Below are 17,554 nucleotides of genomic sequence, written 5' to 3' on the forward strand. Positions count from 1 at the left end.
TGTTGATTTGTACAGAATGACAGGATCTACAGTATTATTTAGCAATAATTACTGATAAAATAGAATTTGTAAAAGTTATAAGCCAATAACTGTGTTAGTAGAAGAAAATTTTCACAGTGTCAAAGAAATTGCAAAGTGAATACGAACAGAAATCTAAGAAATATATATCATTGGAAAGAAAAATTTTAAAGGAATTAGAAAACCTCAAAATGACTAATGCCAAATGATGCAGATTGTATAGAATGCTTAAGAAAACTGAGCACATCAACTCCAATGTGAATATTTTGAGTGTGCCACCACCTGGATCAATAGATATTGACTTGGAATATGATAATCACCAAGACTTTATTCGTTTACATCTTATCCTTCCTCTAATAACGCAAAGACAGATTCACTCTTTAAACAATTGCGATTGTGTCCCGTACACAATCTTCCTAATTTTTTTTTACCTGCATGACATTTGGTTAATTCATTGCAGTCACTTGATGCTGTGGGGAAGGCAAAGAACCATCAGTCAGTGTAATGATATTGTGTATTGGGCATTTTGGACTACATGGTGGCCTTACGCAATTCACCTATTTTTATTTGTTGTATTCTTTGCTGTTGGCCACATACTGTATTTGGAGATAATTTTGCCAATTTTGATGGATTGATGATCTTTGATATGTCTTCTCTCTAACCACAGATTTCTATCTTTGAATGGCCTGTGGAATTTCAAAGTATACCATATCTCCATAGAGTTAAAAATCAGGTTTTCAGAAACACCATCGACAGTGTCCTGCTTTTCCACCAAAACTCTGCCACTCCCACTAAGTTTTAGGGAGAGACGGGGAGAAATGTAATGACCTTGAATGCATCCATGCTGGACCAAATATAGCAAACAATAAGCAATTTCTCCCTCTCACGGACTGTGCTATTTCTTCTGTTTAAATTATTTTGAATTTATCCTCTCCTTGCTTTAAGAAAATTCAATTTTATGATGCAATGCAAGTCTTTCTCTTATTTAAATAAAATTTACGAATTAATTTAAATTAAATCATGAAATCTTTTACATGATGTAGAAATGACATAGCTAATTACCTAATCAATTTTACATGAAGTTTTTTGTAAGAAGTGAATAAAGTGTTTTTTTAATAAAAAAAATTTATATAATTGTGTACAAATGGTCTTAAATAGACTTGACTGAATATTACATAATGGAAAGGAGAAATGCAGAGACCTTAATAGGTCAAGGGAAAATGTAATAATTAGTCAGATGGAATCGCCTGTATGGACCCTGTATATATGAACTTCTGGTTTGGATCAGAAGTCACATGATTCTTTTTAAATTAAGAGATGTGTGAGCCCGAGGGGTTTGAGTTCGAAAATTTTTAGGGTTAACATATTTTTTTCATTAGAGGATGGAAAAAAATATAACGGAAATAGATCGGATGTGGAATCTTACACATCGTCCGTTTGTCAATTAGTCAATGTGCACGTACTAATTAGTCAGCATAACAAGTGAACGACCTGTTGGCTCAGTGCCAACGATGATCGTATAAAAACGATCGTCACGAGAAGTTCGGGGCGATCGTCCCCTCAGTGCGATAGTCCCTCNAAAAAATTTATATTATTGTGTTCAAAATGGGCTTAAATAGACTTGGCCAAATATTACATAATGGAAAGGGGAAATGCAGACATTAATAAGACAGGGAATGATGTCATAATTGGTCAGGGAATCACAGATGGAATTACCTGTACAGACCCTGTGTACGTATGCCAATGAAACTTGGTATATATGATATGGGGAATAGGTTTCATAGGGAATTGGAAACAAAAATTAGTTATAAATTTTGCCATTAGAAGAAAGTATTTGATGACTGGATGGCTGAGTGGTCGAGGTGGCAGCCTCCACTCTGGGGACCTGGGATCGAATCCAGACAGATCAAAAAATCCCCAGGAATTTTTTGGGGGTGATCTAACCAGATATGTCTCCCCTGTTCCTTCTCACCACCTGGCTGCCCTATTGTGGGCCTGGCCAAACCCTTAATGAGCTTGCTGAAAGAGGTCTTCTTAGTGCCCACATGACAGAAAGAGCAAAAGAAAAAAACTAGCAGAAAATATGGTGATTCAAGAACAAAACCATAAGTCACTAAAGCAAAGTGTTATTTTACACCATTTTAATCATGCATTCAATAAGTGAACCATTTGTGTTGATTACTTGTAAGAAGCACAATATTGCATAATCAATTATGTGAGGTCGCCAAATTGGTGTTTGCCAGACGAACACATGTCCAGTGGTCTGAAATAACATAAATGATGATTTGTCAGACCAGATGACCTGTTGTGTCCAGTGGTCTCGTCACCACTGTCGTCGCTTCATAGCATTCTGCGGTGACACTAATGGCTTTGGGATGGCTTCCTTGCCATGAATGCTCGCAGCATGCAGCTCCCGTTGAATAGTTTTGGTGGATACAGGGTTCTGGAGATGGGAGTTTATCTCAGAGGTTATCTTCTGCAGTGTAGTCTTATGTTTTCAGGTGACTATTCTCTTCAACGCTCATCTATCCCAGTCAGTCAGTTTTGACTTTCACTTACTGTTCTGTTTTGCAGAGGACACCTTTCCTAGTTTTGTGTAGGCTGTCATAATCCTTGACACAGTGGACCTTGAAACACCCATAAAGTTGGCTGTTCTAGATATGGATGCTCCAGCGAAGTGAGCTCCAGCGAAGTGAGCTCCAATAATCATGCTTCTTTGCACATCGGACAGGTCGGACATAATGGTGCTTTGATGGGAACAGAATTTTCTCATGCAACTGTCACACCGCCAAATGCTTGACTGATACCTTCCCTTTCACCACCACTGGATGGCAGACTGTTGCGACACATGGTGGGCTGTATTGGATGGTCAAAGTACAACACATTTCGAAAGGGGTGTTCCTATTATTTTGTTCTATACCTGTATTCATTTGCAAATTAAATATTCACTACATCAACAATGTTATTTTTATTCCAGGTTAGACAGCAATTACAAGTAGCATTGAAAAATTCATGATTAATAATTATAATTGATTAATATATATAAATTTAATTTTGGTTTTTCTCAGTTTTTAATCCTAAGTAAAAACATATTTGTTGATAATGAACATCTGTTCAGTAAAGATTTTTTTTTGCCATGCTAATCCAATTTATTTGTTTCTTTGCATTGATTCTGATATTTTCCCTGAAACTTTTATGAATTACAATAAAAATGATTGATGTTTGGAAATAACTATTCTTTTAAGAGTCTTTTTGCAACCACCAGCTTTATTGAAGAATGATGTCTTTTATTGAAAGTCCTTTTTATTCTCATTCTTATAATTGAATACTGATGATTATATTTACACTTATGTCTGATAATTTTCTACAAGTTTTTAAATAAAATTTTACAAGTCTTGATATAGAAATGACTAAATATTAATAATAGGATAATACAAAATGTTCTCAAACCTCCCTAGGTTTGTGGATTAATTGTAAAAATTAAGTGTGAGTACAGTACAGACAATGGTAATGGAAGGTGCATCTGGAAAAGTTACTTACTATATTAAATCAGTTAATTGTCACATATGCACCTGACATGGCACATAGGATATTCAGTCTGTACTTGATTTCAGCCCATGTTTGAACTAGCATGCCAGGAGTCATACTGTTAATGGCATCCACAATTCTTGTGCACATGACTCTCATGTCTGGCATTTTGTATCATACATAACATCCTTGACATACCCACAAAAATCAAAGATCAAATGGGTGACGTCCAATGATTAGATGGGGCAAAGACTGGGGCCATGTCAATCAATCCAGTGATGTAGAAAGTGCAGCACTGGATGTCCAGATTGCTCAAGCATGATAATAGCAGCCATTTCAAGCATATGCATATGAAACTTGAAATATTGATTAACATTCTCTGACATATTTCATTCTCATACTTATGCAAACAGATTAAAACTGCAGAAGTTTGAGGGAAACACTCTGTTTATTAGTAGATGACTAGAAAAAATTAAAAAGTAATGAGAACAAGATGATATTATTCACAAATTGTACAATGTGTAGGAAGAAAATTACTATGATACTCTTAAGTACAATATTGATAAAACCATAATATTTCTGTTATTTTACATGGATTTAATTGTCTCTTAATTTTTCTTGTGCCTTTAAAAATTTTTAAATTTACAACTAATAATAAACTTTCAGAATAAATACATAAGTAACAACAAAGCTATAAACTTAATGTATAAATTACATGTTCTTCTAAACAAAGTAACATAAATGTGCAAAGAATGTGTTTAACTCTGGTTGGAACCATTGTCCTTCATAAACAGCCAAATTCTTTAATTGTACTAAGTTAAGTTTAAGTACTGCTTGTTCATATGCCATTGTAACTGAGTAACTTTTCTTTTTTATTAATAGAGTTAGGGAAAATGACTTAAAAGATTTCCTAGTGTAGGGATGAAATTTTGTGAAATGTGCTATATTTTTTGAAGATTGGATTCTTTCTAAAGAAATGTTATTTTTGTTTTTGAATGCATACTCTCAAGCAATAGTTATTTAATAAATGTGCAAAATGAGGACCGGTTTCAATAATCAATAACATTGCTACTAAATTTTATAATTTATATTCAATTGAAACTTTTAATAAATCATTAACAATTATTAAATTGCCACAATATCACTCACTTATGTCAAAAATATGTGACAGAAGTTATAAGGAAAAATTATTGTTTTATATTTGATGATTAGGAATTATTTTGTTTTTATATATAATGTATTTTATATTTTATCACATTCTAAATTTATTTATGTTCTTTTGAAAAATATATGAATTTTAAAATTTAATACATATTAATCTAAAGTATGTAGATTTGTATAAAATATACCAAAAATAACTGTATGTAGATAAACCAAATTTGTGAATATGTTTGTTTTCAAATTGTAAATTTTGTTTGTTTAGTGAGTGTGTATTGCATTGAAAGTTTGACCTGTTTTCCAAAATTATCTTTGACACCTTCCACCATTTTGGCAAGCTTAGCACTATTTTCATTTAAAATGTCAGATTTAATTTAAAACGTAAAAATCTAGCCTGTGAAACATTTTTTAATATTGTGTATATATTTAATAAAAATAAATTATCATATTTTTGTTAAATTTCTAATTTAAAATATTTATATTTGTTTTATTTTTTTAATAAATATTATACTCTGGGTTTATTCTTAAAGTAAAAAACAAAATGAAGTGATTAACTAAATAAATATTCAAGTTTTCAAGAAGCAAAGAATGTTGTTGAATTTGTTTATATAAATTTTTAAATTTTTATAAATTTATTTAATAAATGAATAAATAATAAAAATATTTAATAAAGTAAATTTAACCATTTATTTAATAAAAATAATATTCTCTGGCTTCTTGAAAACTTGAGTATTTATTTAGCTAATCTCTTCATCCATATGGAATCATTATATCTCCAGAATTGTTTACATTTATGTGCCCACCAGTGGCCAAGCAGTCTTAGTACCCTGAACACTGGGAGTTTTGATCGTGGGTTTACGCCTCGCTTGAACGGGCTGGCCACGTGGAGTTTTCTGGGTTTTTCTCCATGTCTGTAAAGCCTAAATAGGGGCCAGTTTCCCTTAAAAAGACTTCCCGGAAGGCATCCCGTCCCCCCCAGGCAGATCACCCAAGTGTTGCATTGCCATAACTTAACTAACAACAACAACAGTTTATATTTACTTGAAATAGAAAATATTAAACATATTTAGAAGTTAAGGATTTCTTCAAAGCAATTTTAATAATGCAATATATAATTATTTCCCTATTTAATGATATCATATCATTTACCAGCCAAATTAATTAATTCCCTTAGTTACAGTATGTGAAAAATATAAAAGTAGTTTATCCTTGGAATAATTGGTTTGCTTTTTTTTTATTTACTTTTATTATTTTTTATTTTACAATTTGCTTACATTTAAATTTTAAATGAAATTTTAAAAATAATTATTTTATTAATTTCTCTACTTTTTGTTTAGGGAGTTAATCATTTGGCAAATGAGTGGCTCAGTTATTGTGCATTAGAGTAACATTATTACTATTGTTTATTTTTTTTTTATTTTGGCATTTTTAATTTCATAGACAAATAATACATTAAATATCATAAATGAATTCAGTTGTTTAGGGAAGTTTTAAGACAATTATAGAGAAACATCAATTATACTACATTTTTTTAAAATAATCAAACCATTCACATCATAGAGTAATTGTTTTTTCTATTTCTGAAACAGAAGATACTAGCAAATAATTTTTGCTCCAAATTTTCTATCTTAGAATTTAATTATTAAAAATTTTTGAAATATATGAAAATAATTTCTTATATCAATTGAAATTCTGTTTTAAATTATTTTGTGTAAAGTTGTAACTAGAATTTTCAAAGAATTAACTCAATGAACAAACAATAAAATGGATAAAAAAGATAAAACATCTGTTTTAATTATTATAGAAGATTTGTTTATTTTATAAGATTAACTTGGAATGTATAGTTGAATGTAATGTAAGAGTCTTGAAAATCTTCACATTTTTAAATAAATCATCTAATTTAATCATCTAATTTATTAGATATATTTTGCTAATAAAATCAAGTAAAAGGTGAGAATAAGACTTTAATGTAAGGTATATATTCTAAGATTAATTCTAGTTGATTAATATCAGTCAAAAAGTATGTTAAATAAATTAAGTATTTAACAAATAGATTATATATATATATAATGAATTATATTTTAATTATTTAAATTTGAATATTTTCTTGTAGATTAAAGCATGGAAGATAAAAATTTTAAATATATTTTGACTGTTTCAGGAAAATTATAATCGAAATAACAGTACTTACACTTCATTATCTAAATCATCTGAAAAAGAAAGTGGACCATGTGGACTTCAAAATATTGGCAACACAGTAAGTGTAGTATTCTAATAGAAAATATATTATTTTTAAATAAATAAACTTTTGTACTTTTGTGTGGTCTACAGCTGTGTTTAAAAGGCAATTTGAATGGATCAATTTGAAAAAGCTAGTTATGGAATGGGGTATGTTATATGCAATTTTAAATAATAATTATGAATTCATCAAACATCTTTATCACTAAAATTGGATCAGCTAAAATTAGTAAGAACACCTTTAAAAAATATGAAAAATCTTTTGTGCACTCAGATGTATTCATTTTCCATTGAGATTTTTCTCAAACCACCAAACCTACCTACCAACCAACCTACCTTACTATTAATTTTTCCCATTCACTTTCTTTACATTCAATCCACACTTTCATTGTTATTACTAGACACTCCTATTTGAATTTGTCTCCTGAAAGCTAATAAATTTCTGGTAATTATCCCTATCTATAAAATGACATAATTTTAGAAAACTTTGACAGTTAAGACACATGACTCAATAACTGTCATCCTAATAAGCTATATATTGTAAGGATGCTGACTTTTAGGGGGATCAATTAATCCCGCATCAGGATGAACCTAACAGAAGATTGTATGTGGGCTGTGGTAAAGGAGGCAAATGATGACAAGTGTCTTACAAGCGAAAAAGCTGTTTATTTGGTAATATTTATGACTACATCAATAATTGACAGTTCCAATTGTCTATAGTCTTTTGGCATGAACTTCAGCTTTGGTCATAGCACTGGGGCAGATGAGATGAGATCAATGGACGTATGATTACCAAGGTGCTGTGGCGTCCTAAGTTGTCTATGGCGACACAACACAATATAGAGCACAGCTTTGCTTGATCCAGAGGAAGACTGTCCTTCAACCTTGAACTTCAATTTTATAGTTTTTCCCCCACTATTCGTATTTCCAATTGGCTCCTCGTCCCATTCCTCACTTTCCGATTGGTCTCTCCTTTGTTCAGGCGAAAACTGAGACCAACTCAGGTCACAGGAAAAGTCCAATTTGAGGTGTCTATTTGACACCTTTTTGTCAACCATGCTCGGAGATTGTTGATAAAACCACAAGATTTGCACTCTTAATTTAGCCCATTATTTGTGATTTTTGTTATCTTGGAACTTTAATGATCATACACAATGTTTTTCTATCCATTAAATCTTTTCCCCTTTTTTGAAATTGTTTTTCTAGATTGACTATTTATGAGTGCTTGAGTCAGAGTTCTACCTGTTTATGAGTGCCTGTGTCATTTTCTATCTTTCGGTTTGACATTCACAGATCGTTTAACACATGTTGTAGTTGTCCCAGGACTCATCGTTTACATTTTGTGCCATGTTGTTTGGATCAAGGGTTTTTTTCTCTCTCATATATATTTTATCATTATAATTTAAACATAAGAATTCCGCAATTGAAGCAATTTCAGACCTTGTCTGAGACCTATAGAGTTTCCCTGTAGAGCAAGGTCTGCAGGGCTGAAAACAAAACACACAGACAAGTCGGCTCAACAATTACTGGGGTTTTAATCAAAGTTCGTTAAGTACAACAGGATATTTACACAAGGCGTGAATTAATAACAAAATGGTGTTATATCCGAGTCTACACTACATACGATCACCTCATTCCTCTCCTTCCTTGACTATGGGGGCTCACGACATGTGGAAAAGCGGGACGATGAAACAGCGCGTAACAAAGAAAATATAACAAACGTTACTCATGACAAAAAATCTTGGCCACGTACAAACATTTGAAGAACTAATCGGTGCCTACAAGTCTTCCGCCGATCTTCTCTCACTTGAACAAGTTGGAGTTCACCACCACACAGTCCCTATTCAGATGCAAACGGATTTCTTCCCTCTTGTCTCCCTTTGTCCTCGGGTCTCTCACGTTCAGCGCCTCGATTACACACACCTGGCCAGAACACCGCAGTCGGGAACAAGCTGGAAACCAAAACCAAAGGTCCTTACTCCATGTGGGTCATGACCTTATATACCCCACTAACTGGATATACACCACACATGACCCCCAACTGCCCAATCTGGCTGCCAATACACAGTTAACTGGAGGAGGGTGGCACCACGAAACAAAACAAAAGGGGTAAGGGAAAAACCGAAACAAAACAAAAAAAAAAATAGTCACAAAGCATTACAGACCTCACAAAATTTGTTGGTGTTTTTCATTGCTATATAATAAATTTTGATGATTTAAATCAGTGGTTCTTAATCTTTTTATATTTGCGGCCCACCAAATATTTCATAATTTTTTTGTGACTCCCGTTTTTTTAATAATAATTTATATTTGTTAAATTATCTATAATAAATTGATTTTTTTTTATTATTGCTTTATTTTTTTTATATAATAAATATAAAACATAACTTTATTATTCTAGTATCTATTTAAATAACATTCAAATTTCACAATTAAACATAAAAACTCATTAATTTTTAACAAAAAATAAAATAAGAAACATTTAAAAATTCATAGGAAAAACAAAAAATATTCAAAAATAATTTAATGAGATTTCTGCTGCTGAATATTTTCAACTAATTTGTTAAATAAAAAAAACTAAATACAAAAACTTTNGTGAGAATGCAAAGGGAATACAAAAATCTGGGAAAGTTATGATAAACAGGCAAATCCTCTTCAAATGTTCTTCAGAATTATTTGTTGCAAGGAGATTACCTCTGCTATCTCTAGGATGAAGCTTATTGAGAGGTGTTGTAGGGCACAACTTTACATTGGGATCCTTCATGTTCCAATTTGAGGATCAGTTCAATGGCTCCTGATTTCAGTTGTGATGTAACTCTCTCAATTCTCTGTCATTCTCTTTTCCATTCATTTCCTATTCTTTTTATTGGTTGAGTGTTCTAAGCCAGTGGTTCTTAACCTTTTTATACTTACGGTCCACCAAATATTTCATAATTTTTTGTGACCCCCATTTTTTTAATAATAATTTATATTTGTTAAATTATCTATAATGAATTGATTTTTATTATTGCTTTATATAATAAATGTAAAACATAACTTTATTATTTCATTATCTATTTAAATAACATTTCAAATTTCACAATTAAACATAAAAACTCATTAACAACTTAGAATTACTTTGGAAGAAAAGAAGTAAATACTGTGGTGTAAGTAGCATATTTGCATTTGTTTCTTCTGTGCTAACAAAGCTGTATGTAGGAAGAAATAAGAAATAAATAAATAAATAACTAAATATGAAAACTTTATCTTTGTTATTTTACTTTTCAATATGATATTTGGTTATACATCAATTTTCTTTTTATTATATTCTGAAGGAAGTTTTGCATAATTTGGCAGCCCCTAGCAAACTTCTTATGGACTCCCAGGGGTCTGCAGCTCCCTGTTAAGAAACACTGTTCTAACCAACAAAAAATTTTGAACTTCCACTACATTATGATAAAAATATTGTTTGTGTTAGATGGATGCTCTAAAGCAATGTTTTTCAACTTTCTTGAATACACGACCCCTTTACAAGTTAAAAAATTCTGGCGACCCCCTAGGGCCATATTAAAACTTTATCAGTGATTTTAAAATCTATGTATTTAATTTTCTCTTTGTTGAGACAAATTATTGTTGATTAAAGTGAAAATTTCAGAAGAATCGACAATAACTTAACACACACAAAGTATGAAACTTCCTTTAATTATAACATTCGGTACAGGAAGATGTTGACCTTTTTTTTTGTTTAAGATCAGAATTTTCAGCTTCTACGTTTCTACTTTTTATTTCTTTTTGCAGATCAGCTCAACACTTTTTCCGCTATCATTTTCTGGGGTGGGCCGTAATTCTTGCTGAAATTGTAGTTTTTTTTAATGTAGTGTAGGACCTACAAACACTTGCCTTTTTCTTTTACCCGCGACCCCCCGTGTAAGGCTTTGCGGCCCCCTTGGGGGCCGCGACCCACAGGTTGAAAAACACTGCTCTAAAGACAAAGGTGCTAATGGATCAATTTGCAACTACATAAGAAAAGTTTTATACAGTCAACTCCCTATAACACGGGTTCCTATAGTTCGGATTCCTATATCACGGCGAAAAAATTGCGACATTTATTCATACAAACATGCTAAAAAAACTCCTATAATTTGGTAAAATGTCATCGCCGACTCATGTTGCAACAGGATTGCACAAATCGTTGAGTTTAAATGAGCAGCGGACCTATCAAAAACCATTTATTACTTAATGTCGATAAAAATTATATTTATATTAATGATGTCTCCAAAGTTCAGTGAATTTTTCGCAAAAAAAAATAATTTATCAGGAAACACGGGCCCGCCGTTTGATGCGCCGCTCCACGACGAAAACAAGCTTAAGCAATGGCGTCGTCAAACGGTGCACACTCGGTATGTAATCCTACAATTTTTTGTTTATAGCATAGTTTATATGGATTATTCACAAAAAATTATACATATTTTGGAAATGATGAGTTGAATTAGTCTAGAATCGATTAATTTTATGGAAGAAACCTTTCAAACAGCCGTAGTCCATAAACTGCATATGTGCCGGGCTGTGATTGGCTGGACTCCTAGAAGGTGGATTCATAAAATCAGGAACGTATNATTATACTGTTAAACTTTATCATTTCCTATTTTCTTCATGATTTTTCAAAGAAGTATATATGATAGTGAATAATGAAATAGGTGATTTTTTGTGTTAGTGTTAGAATTACAAAATTTTTTGAAAATATTGCTAGACTCTGTGGATTTACAATATACTAATGTTTGTTTTTTAATCTAATCAAAATTCTTATTTAGAGTAGAAACTTATCCCTTAATTTCTGTTTAATGTTACAATGATAAGTCCTTTAGAACAGTAGCAAATTAGTAGCTATTAAAAACATTATATAATAAAACAGGACAAAAAGCAATTAATTTATTATTATAATTTATACAATGGCTGGTTTTAAATTTGTTAATTCATTTAAATTTATAATAAGCAGCAAATATTATTTAGTAATATGTATTATATATTTTACTTATCTGTACAATAAAATTAGATATTATTAAAGACAATTAAAGTGTATTTACTTACTTCATAAATAACTGAAAATAAAAGTTCTTTTAATGAAAAATTAATTAAAACTATTTAATCAACTGTTGTGTGAGATGTTTCCTTAAAGAATTTTATCATTTCAGTGTTTTATGAACTCTATATTACAATGTTTGGCTCATACAAAACCTCTCTTAGATTATTGTCTCAGAGATAATTATACTATGGATATCAATACAACACAAAGCAGTATGAAAGGAACTCTGATAAGAGGTAATTCCAAATGATAAAAATATTTTATTTATTAAATAAAAACAAGACAAATTAGATAGTTAACATATATAAATAGTATTCCTAATTATAAATATATTATAATTTATCTAATTATAAACATTTTTTATGTAATGGCAAATTTCAACATTTTTACTTAACTTTATTATTTAACATTACAGTTATTTTTCAAAATTTTCCAAAGAAATATAGTTTTTACAATAATAAATTTTTCATTTTAAAATATATATATTTTTTCTAATTAGAATTTTCCAATTTATTACAAATGATGTGGAAAAACACAACAAATGCAGTCAATCCACATAGTTTTAAAACTCAGATACAAAGATTTGCACCTCGTTTCACAGGATACAGGTAAGAAAATATTTAATTCAAAATACTTAATAAAGTCTTGAAAAAAGAATACTAGAAAAAACAGAACATTTGAAATTATGGCATTTTCAGAATTTATGCCACCATATTATCTATTGTTTATTGAAAATTCTTCATTACATAAGAATATACAGTGAGTGATTAGTTAACAAACAGTTCGATTAATGAACAAATTGGATAACAAACACTTTCGCAAAAGATTTTTATGTTCGGACAACAAACACCTCACAGAACAAACACAAGAAGAAGTGACATAAAATAATGAATTACTGATTGGTCTTCCCTTGTCTTCAGGCAACAATTCTAAGCTTTTCAGAGCACGGGAGACGTTGACATTGACGCTCAATCCAGTATATAGTGATTGGATAGTATTCCTCTGAACTTTGAAACTCTCCCTTGTAATTCCAGCCTTTTATTTTTCTGGCAGAAACAATTCTTTTATAGTATTCGTGAGACTGTCGGGTGGGCACTTGTTAAGTTTTGCATCGGTTTTCATTTTTGAAAGGTGAGAGTATAATAGCAAAGGTAGAGAGTGGGCAAAAGATGTCTGATGTTGCTGGGCAGTATGGATTGAACAGGTCTACAGTAGGCCACAGTTCAATCTTATTTAAGAAAAATACTGTATAATCAAGAAGATTCAAGCAGCTAAAGGAGTAACAAAAATCACATTTGAGAAACAAAGAACATTGAAGAGCTCATAATGGAAACTGATCTGACGACAGAAGAAGCCAAGAATTGTTGAATGAAGAACAGCAAGAAACTTAGCAGGATATGTTTTCTTCTGAAAAAAAGGATTAATGCTGACATCTGCTATTAAAAATCTTTTGAAGGAGTGGGAGGATGTCAGAATAACGGTCTTAGAATGGCATCGAAACCAGGTTGAGATTAATAGGCTTAGGGACCTCTACAACAACACTATTAATTAATTACGCTTCTGAAAAATCCTGAAGAAGAGAGGAAAGCAATAGACATTAGACAGTTTTTTTAACCCCCACAAAATGGAAAAAAACATAACTAATAAAAATACAAGACTGTGTATATATGTATTTTTATTATTACATATAAATAAACGTAGTAAGAAACTATATATATTTTATTTTTTGGGGTCTCCAGAACGAATTAATCAAATTCCCATAAAAACCTATGGTAAATTGATAATTGGTTAACGAACAATTCGGATAGCGAACAAAGTCTTGGAACAGATTATGTTCGTTAACCAATCACCCACTGTATATGTAAAAATTTCTAAGTCTGATAGTTATATTAAAGCCAAATGAATGCCAGATTAAATTGGTCTATATTACCACTATTATTAATAATTAAATACTGTGTAATTTGGCACTAGAGGTAGCATTAAATGTCATCTCTTATAAAATTTAATAATTGTAAGTTGTGTATTCAAGTCCCAGCTGTGGCGTCCTAAGTTGTCTATGGCGACACAACACAATATAGAGCACAGCTTTGCTTGATCCAGAGGAAGACTGTCCTTCAACCTTGAACTTCAATTTTATAGTTTTTCCCCCACTATTCGTATTTCCAATTGGCTCCTCGTCCCATTCCTCACTTTCCGATTGGTCTCTCCTTTGTTCAGGCGAAAACTGAGACCAACTCAGGTCACAGGAAAAGTCCAATTTGAGGTGTCTATTTGACACCTTTTTGTCAACCATGCTCGGAGATTGTTGATAAAACCACAAGATTTGCACTCTTAATTTAGCCCATTATTTGTGATTTTTGTTATCTTGGAACTTTANAATGAATTATCTATTTAAAATTAATTATAAAACATAAGCTTTATTCAAAAATGTACAAAATTACTACATGAAGCTATTGACTAAAATATCTATGCAATTCAATGAGATCAAACAATTTAAAAAATTCACAAATTTTTGGTTCGGTTGCTGATCCAGTCCTGATTATTTAAATCTGAATTTTTTGGGAGATTTTTTTTCCTCCTGAAACAATCATTTTTTGTGTAATTTCTATTTAAAAAATCCCAAAATTTGATTATTGCTGTTAAAATAAATAAGAATGTCTGAAAAAAATTACACAAATATTAGTTAATTTGAATGATATGGACATTTTTATCATTATTATAAATAATACAAGAATATAAAAAAATTATTAATTTAAAGTGTAAAATATATTAATTTGTTTGTTTTACAAATATTTTATATAAGCAGTTTATTAATTTTTTTGTAATCTATAGTTACGATTTTTTTATTTTTTGATGTTATATGTTTCTTAATGTTTATAGTATTATTTCTTAATGCTGTAATTTAAGTTTTACTTAAAATGTGATTTCAAGTGATTTTAGAAAATGTAAAAAAACAGAAAATAAAAATAATAATAGTACATTAATTTTGATAATTTTATAAATGATAATGATTTTTAGTCAGCAGGATGCTCAAGAATTTCTTCGATATATTTTACAAGGTCTCCACGATGATGTGAATCGTATTTCTGTTATGAATCGAACTTCTTCATCAGATTTAGATGATCATCTTACGTAAGTTTTAATTTTAAGATAATTAATGGGCATTCAAGTATGTTTTGTCATTAAGTATCAGTACCTGATTCATTGCAGTTATTGAAAATAATTTTGAATTGAAAAAATATCAAATAACTAAAGTATATGTTTATCTAACAATAAATAAATAAATGATTAATGGAATCTTGTGTAAACAATTAAAAAATGTAGATACAGTGAACAAAAAAAAGTAGATTTTAGTAGTGACAAAATTGTAATAGATATGTTATATCAAAATCTTTTTAAGATTAATCTTTAATATTATAATCAGAATTTATCATTAGAACTTTTACAGCTATGTATGTATTCAGATTAAGTAAAGGATAGTTCTATATATTAACAAAATAGTATAATTAAATTTGCATGTAATATCAGTAATTATTTGTTTGTTGAATTCACAATTGTTTTCCAGACAAGAATTTCAAAGAATTTTATCATAATTTTTTTCAAAAATGTAGAAGTACAGAATGATTCAACCTTTACAACTTTGAATTACAACACTCTTTACAACAAACTCTCAATATAACAGACCCGTAGGAACCAGCTGATTTGATCCATTATAGTGAAAGTTCATTGTAACTACATTATAGAAAAAGTTCGTATTGTAATGACTATGTTCATGCATTCTAAGACTGAAACTTGCTGTGGATTCTTTTCTAATTTACTATTGTGTTAGTATTAAAAGGTTATAATTATGAACATGTCAATGGATATTTCTTAATCTTATGTGTAGTGCATGTAATTTAAAGCACATGAACAATTAACAAACTGAAAATTGAGGACTTTTGAATATTGAAACACAGCGATATATTTTATTGTGATAATAAGAAGGAGAAGACTAAAAGGAAGTGAACAACATATGCAGTATTAAATATACAGTATACTCTGAATTTGAATAAAAAAATATACAAAAAGCTTTAATTCCAGATAAAAAATAACTGTTATGTTTGCATTTCTTGTTTTGATCTTATTTTTTACCCAGTAAGATAATAAAGCAATATTTTGCAAAGCCAAATTAGGAACATTTTCTACTTGTAGAATGAAATTGGATAGTCTTTTAATTTAATTTTCAGCTTGATAATTTGTAATAATTGGCACTGGAAAGAAGGGCTCATCATCTTCCTCTTTGTTATCTAATTCTGTGTTTGCAAGATTTTCCTTTGCATTAAAATCTTGCATTTCTGTTTCTGGTGGTCAGCACTTACAAAAACTTCAAATTATTGTAGTACTCCTCCTCTTGATTTTCATTGTCATCTGCCAAGTCACAATTGTAGTTTGTGTTACAGATGCCCATACTTCAGCAGACAACTTTAGTGCATCCAGCATGTTAGATCTCTGTACAACACACTTATCTATCAATAACAAAATTTTTCTCTTCTGTCATCCTAACTTTATCCCAGTCATGAAGCCATTTATATATCATGAATATCCATGCTTTTTTTTACTGTGTCTGTAAATAGTAGGTAGTGTCCTGATACTTTTAAAATCGTGAGGTCTCTTTGAACCACCTATTGCAATTTGACAAGATTTGAAAAGACCCTGTTACATTGGCAGAAAGCAATAGTGTAAGCCCTTCTTTTGGCTGCTTGCTATCAGTTTTTGGTGGTAATCTGCAAAACACCAGTTTTGTCACAATTGAAAATATTTGTAGATTGTAGTTGCAGGAAATAACATATTACTTTTCCTTTATCCATTCTTCAGCCACGACATGATTTGCTGATCCTGATTCTCCTAATATGCATATGACTTTAGGAATGGTGCTTCTGAACCTTTAATAGTCCATTCTTCACCTGCTTTGAATCTTTGATATTCAGAATTTTGCAATTTCAGCAGCTTTCTTCTATAAGAGAGGACAGTTAAAGGAATCTGTCATTGCTTACTATACTGATCCATTTCATAAGCTTTTTTTTTTGAGTTTGGGATGACTCCTCCTGCATGTTAGATATCAAAAATTAAAACCAGTAAACTCTATTAAACCTTTCATATAGTGTAGTATAGTACAGTGGTCGGCAACCTTTCTGACCTCATGGACCACTAAACTCACAATTTTGAATCCTGCAGATCATGACATAACATGAATTTTTTTAAATGATATAAAATCTGTAGAATAATGATCATAAAAGTTTAATTTTACTATATTAATATGAAATTAGTGTGTTTAATTAAAACAAATTAATGCAAGCCTAAACATCATTCTTCTTGTTTGAAATAAGTTTATGGATTCTTAGCACTTTTCCATGAAGGATGGCAATCACACTCACAATATTGTTTATTGTTCATTGTAAGGAACCAAGTCCGAACGTTATTTTTATTTACTTTTATTTTGCTTATTATTCTATTTTGTTTGGGGCTTATGTTTTGTTAGGACGAAGGTTTCCTCACCATTCACCTTAGTAA

General features: G+C 30.5%; 1 protein-coding gene across 1 annotated transcript in view; it reads left to right on the forward strand.

Moving 5' to 3' along the window:
- LOC111641896 (ubiquitin carboxyl-terminal hydrolase 2-like) overlaps positions 1 to 17,554 on the forward strand; it is an 85,208-nt gene that overhangs the window by 14,625 nt on the left and 53,029 nt on the right. Inside the window, exons 3-6 of the mRNA XM_023388177.1 lie at positions 6,866 to 6,961; positions 12,114 to 12,240; positions 12,504 to 12,612; positions 15,023 to 15,136. Of these exons, the coding sequence (XP_023243945.1) occupies positions 6,866 to 6,961; positions 12,114 to 12,240; positions 12,504 to 12,612; positions 15,023 to 15,136 (446 nt within the window). The remainder of the gene's footprint in view (positions 1 to 6,865; positions 6,962 to 12,113; positions 12,241 to 12,503; positions 12,613 to 15,022; positions 15,137 to 17,554) is intronic.

The sequence above is a fragment of the Centruroides sculpturatus genome, unplaced genomic scaffold (genome assembly GCF_000671375.1).
Source record: "Centruroides sculpturatus isolate CEXI.00-Female unplaced genomic scaffold, Cexi_2.0 scaffold59, whole genome shotgun sequence".
Lineage (NCBI taxonomy): Eukaryota > Metazoa > Arthropoda > Arachnida > Scorpiones > Buthidae > Centruroides > Centruroides sculpturatus.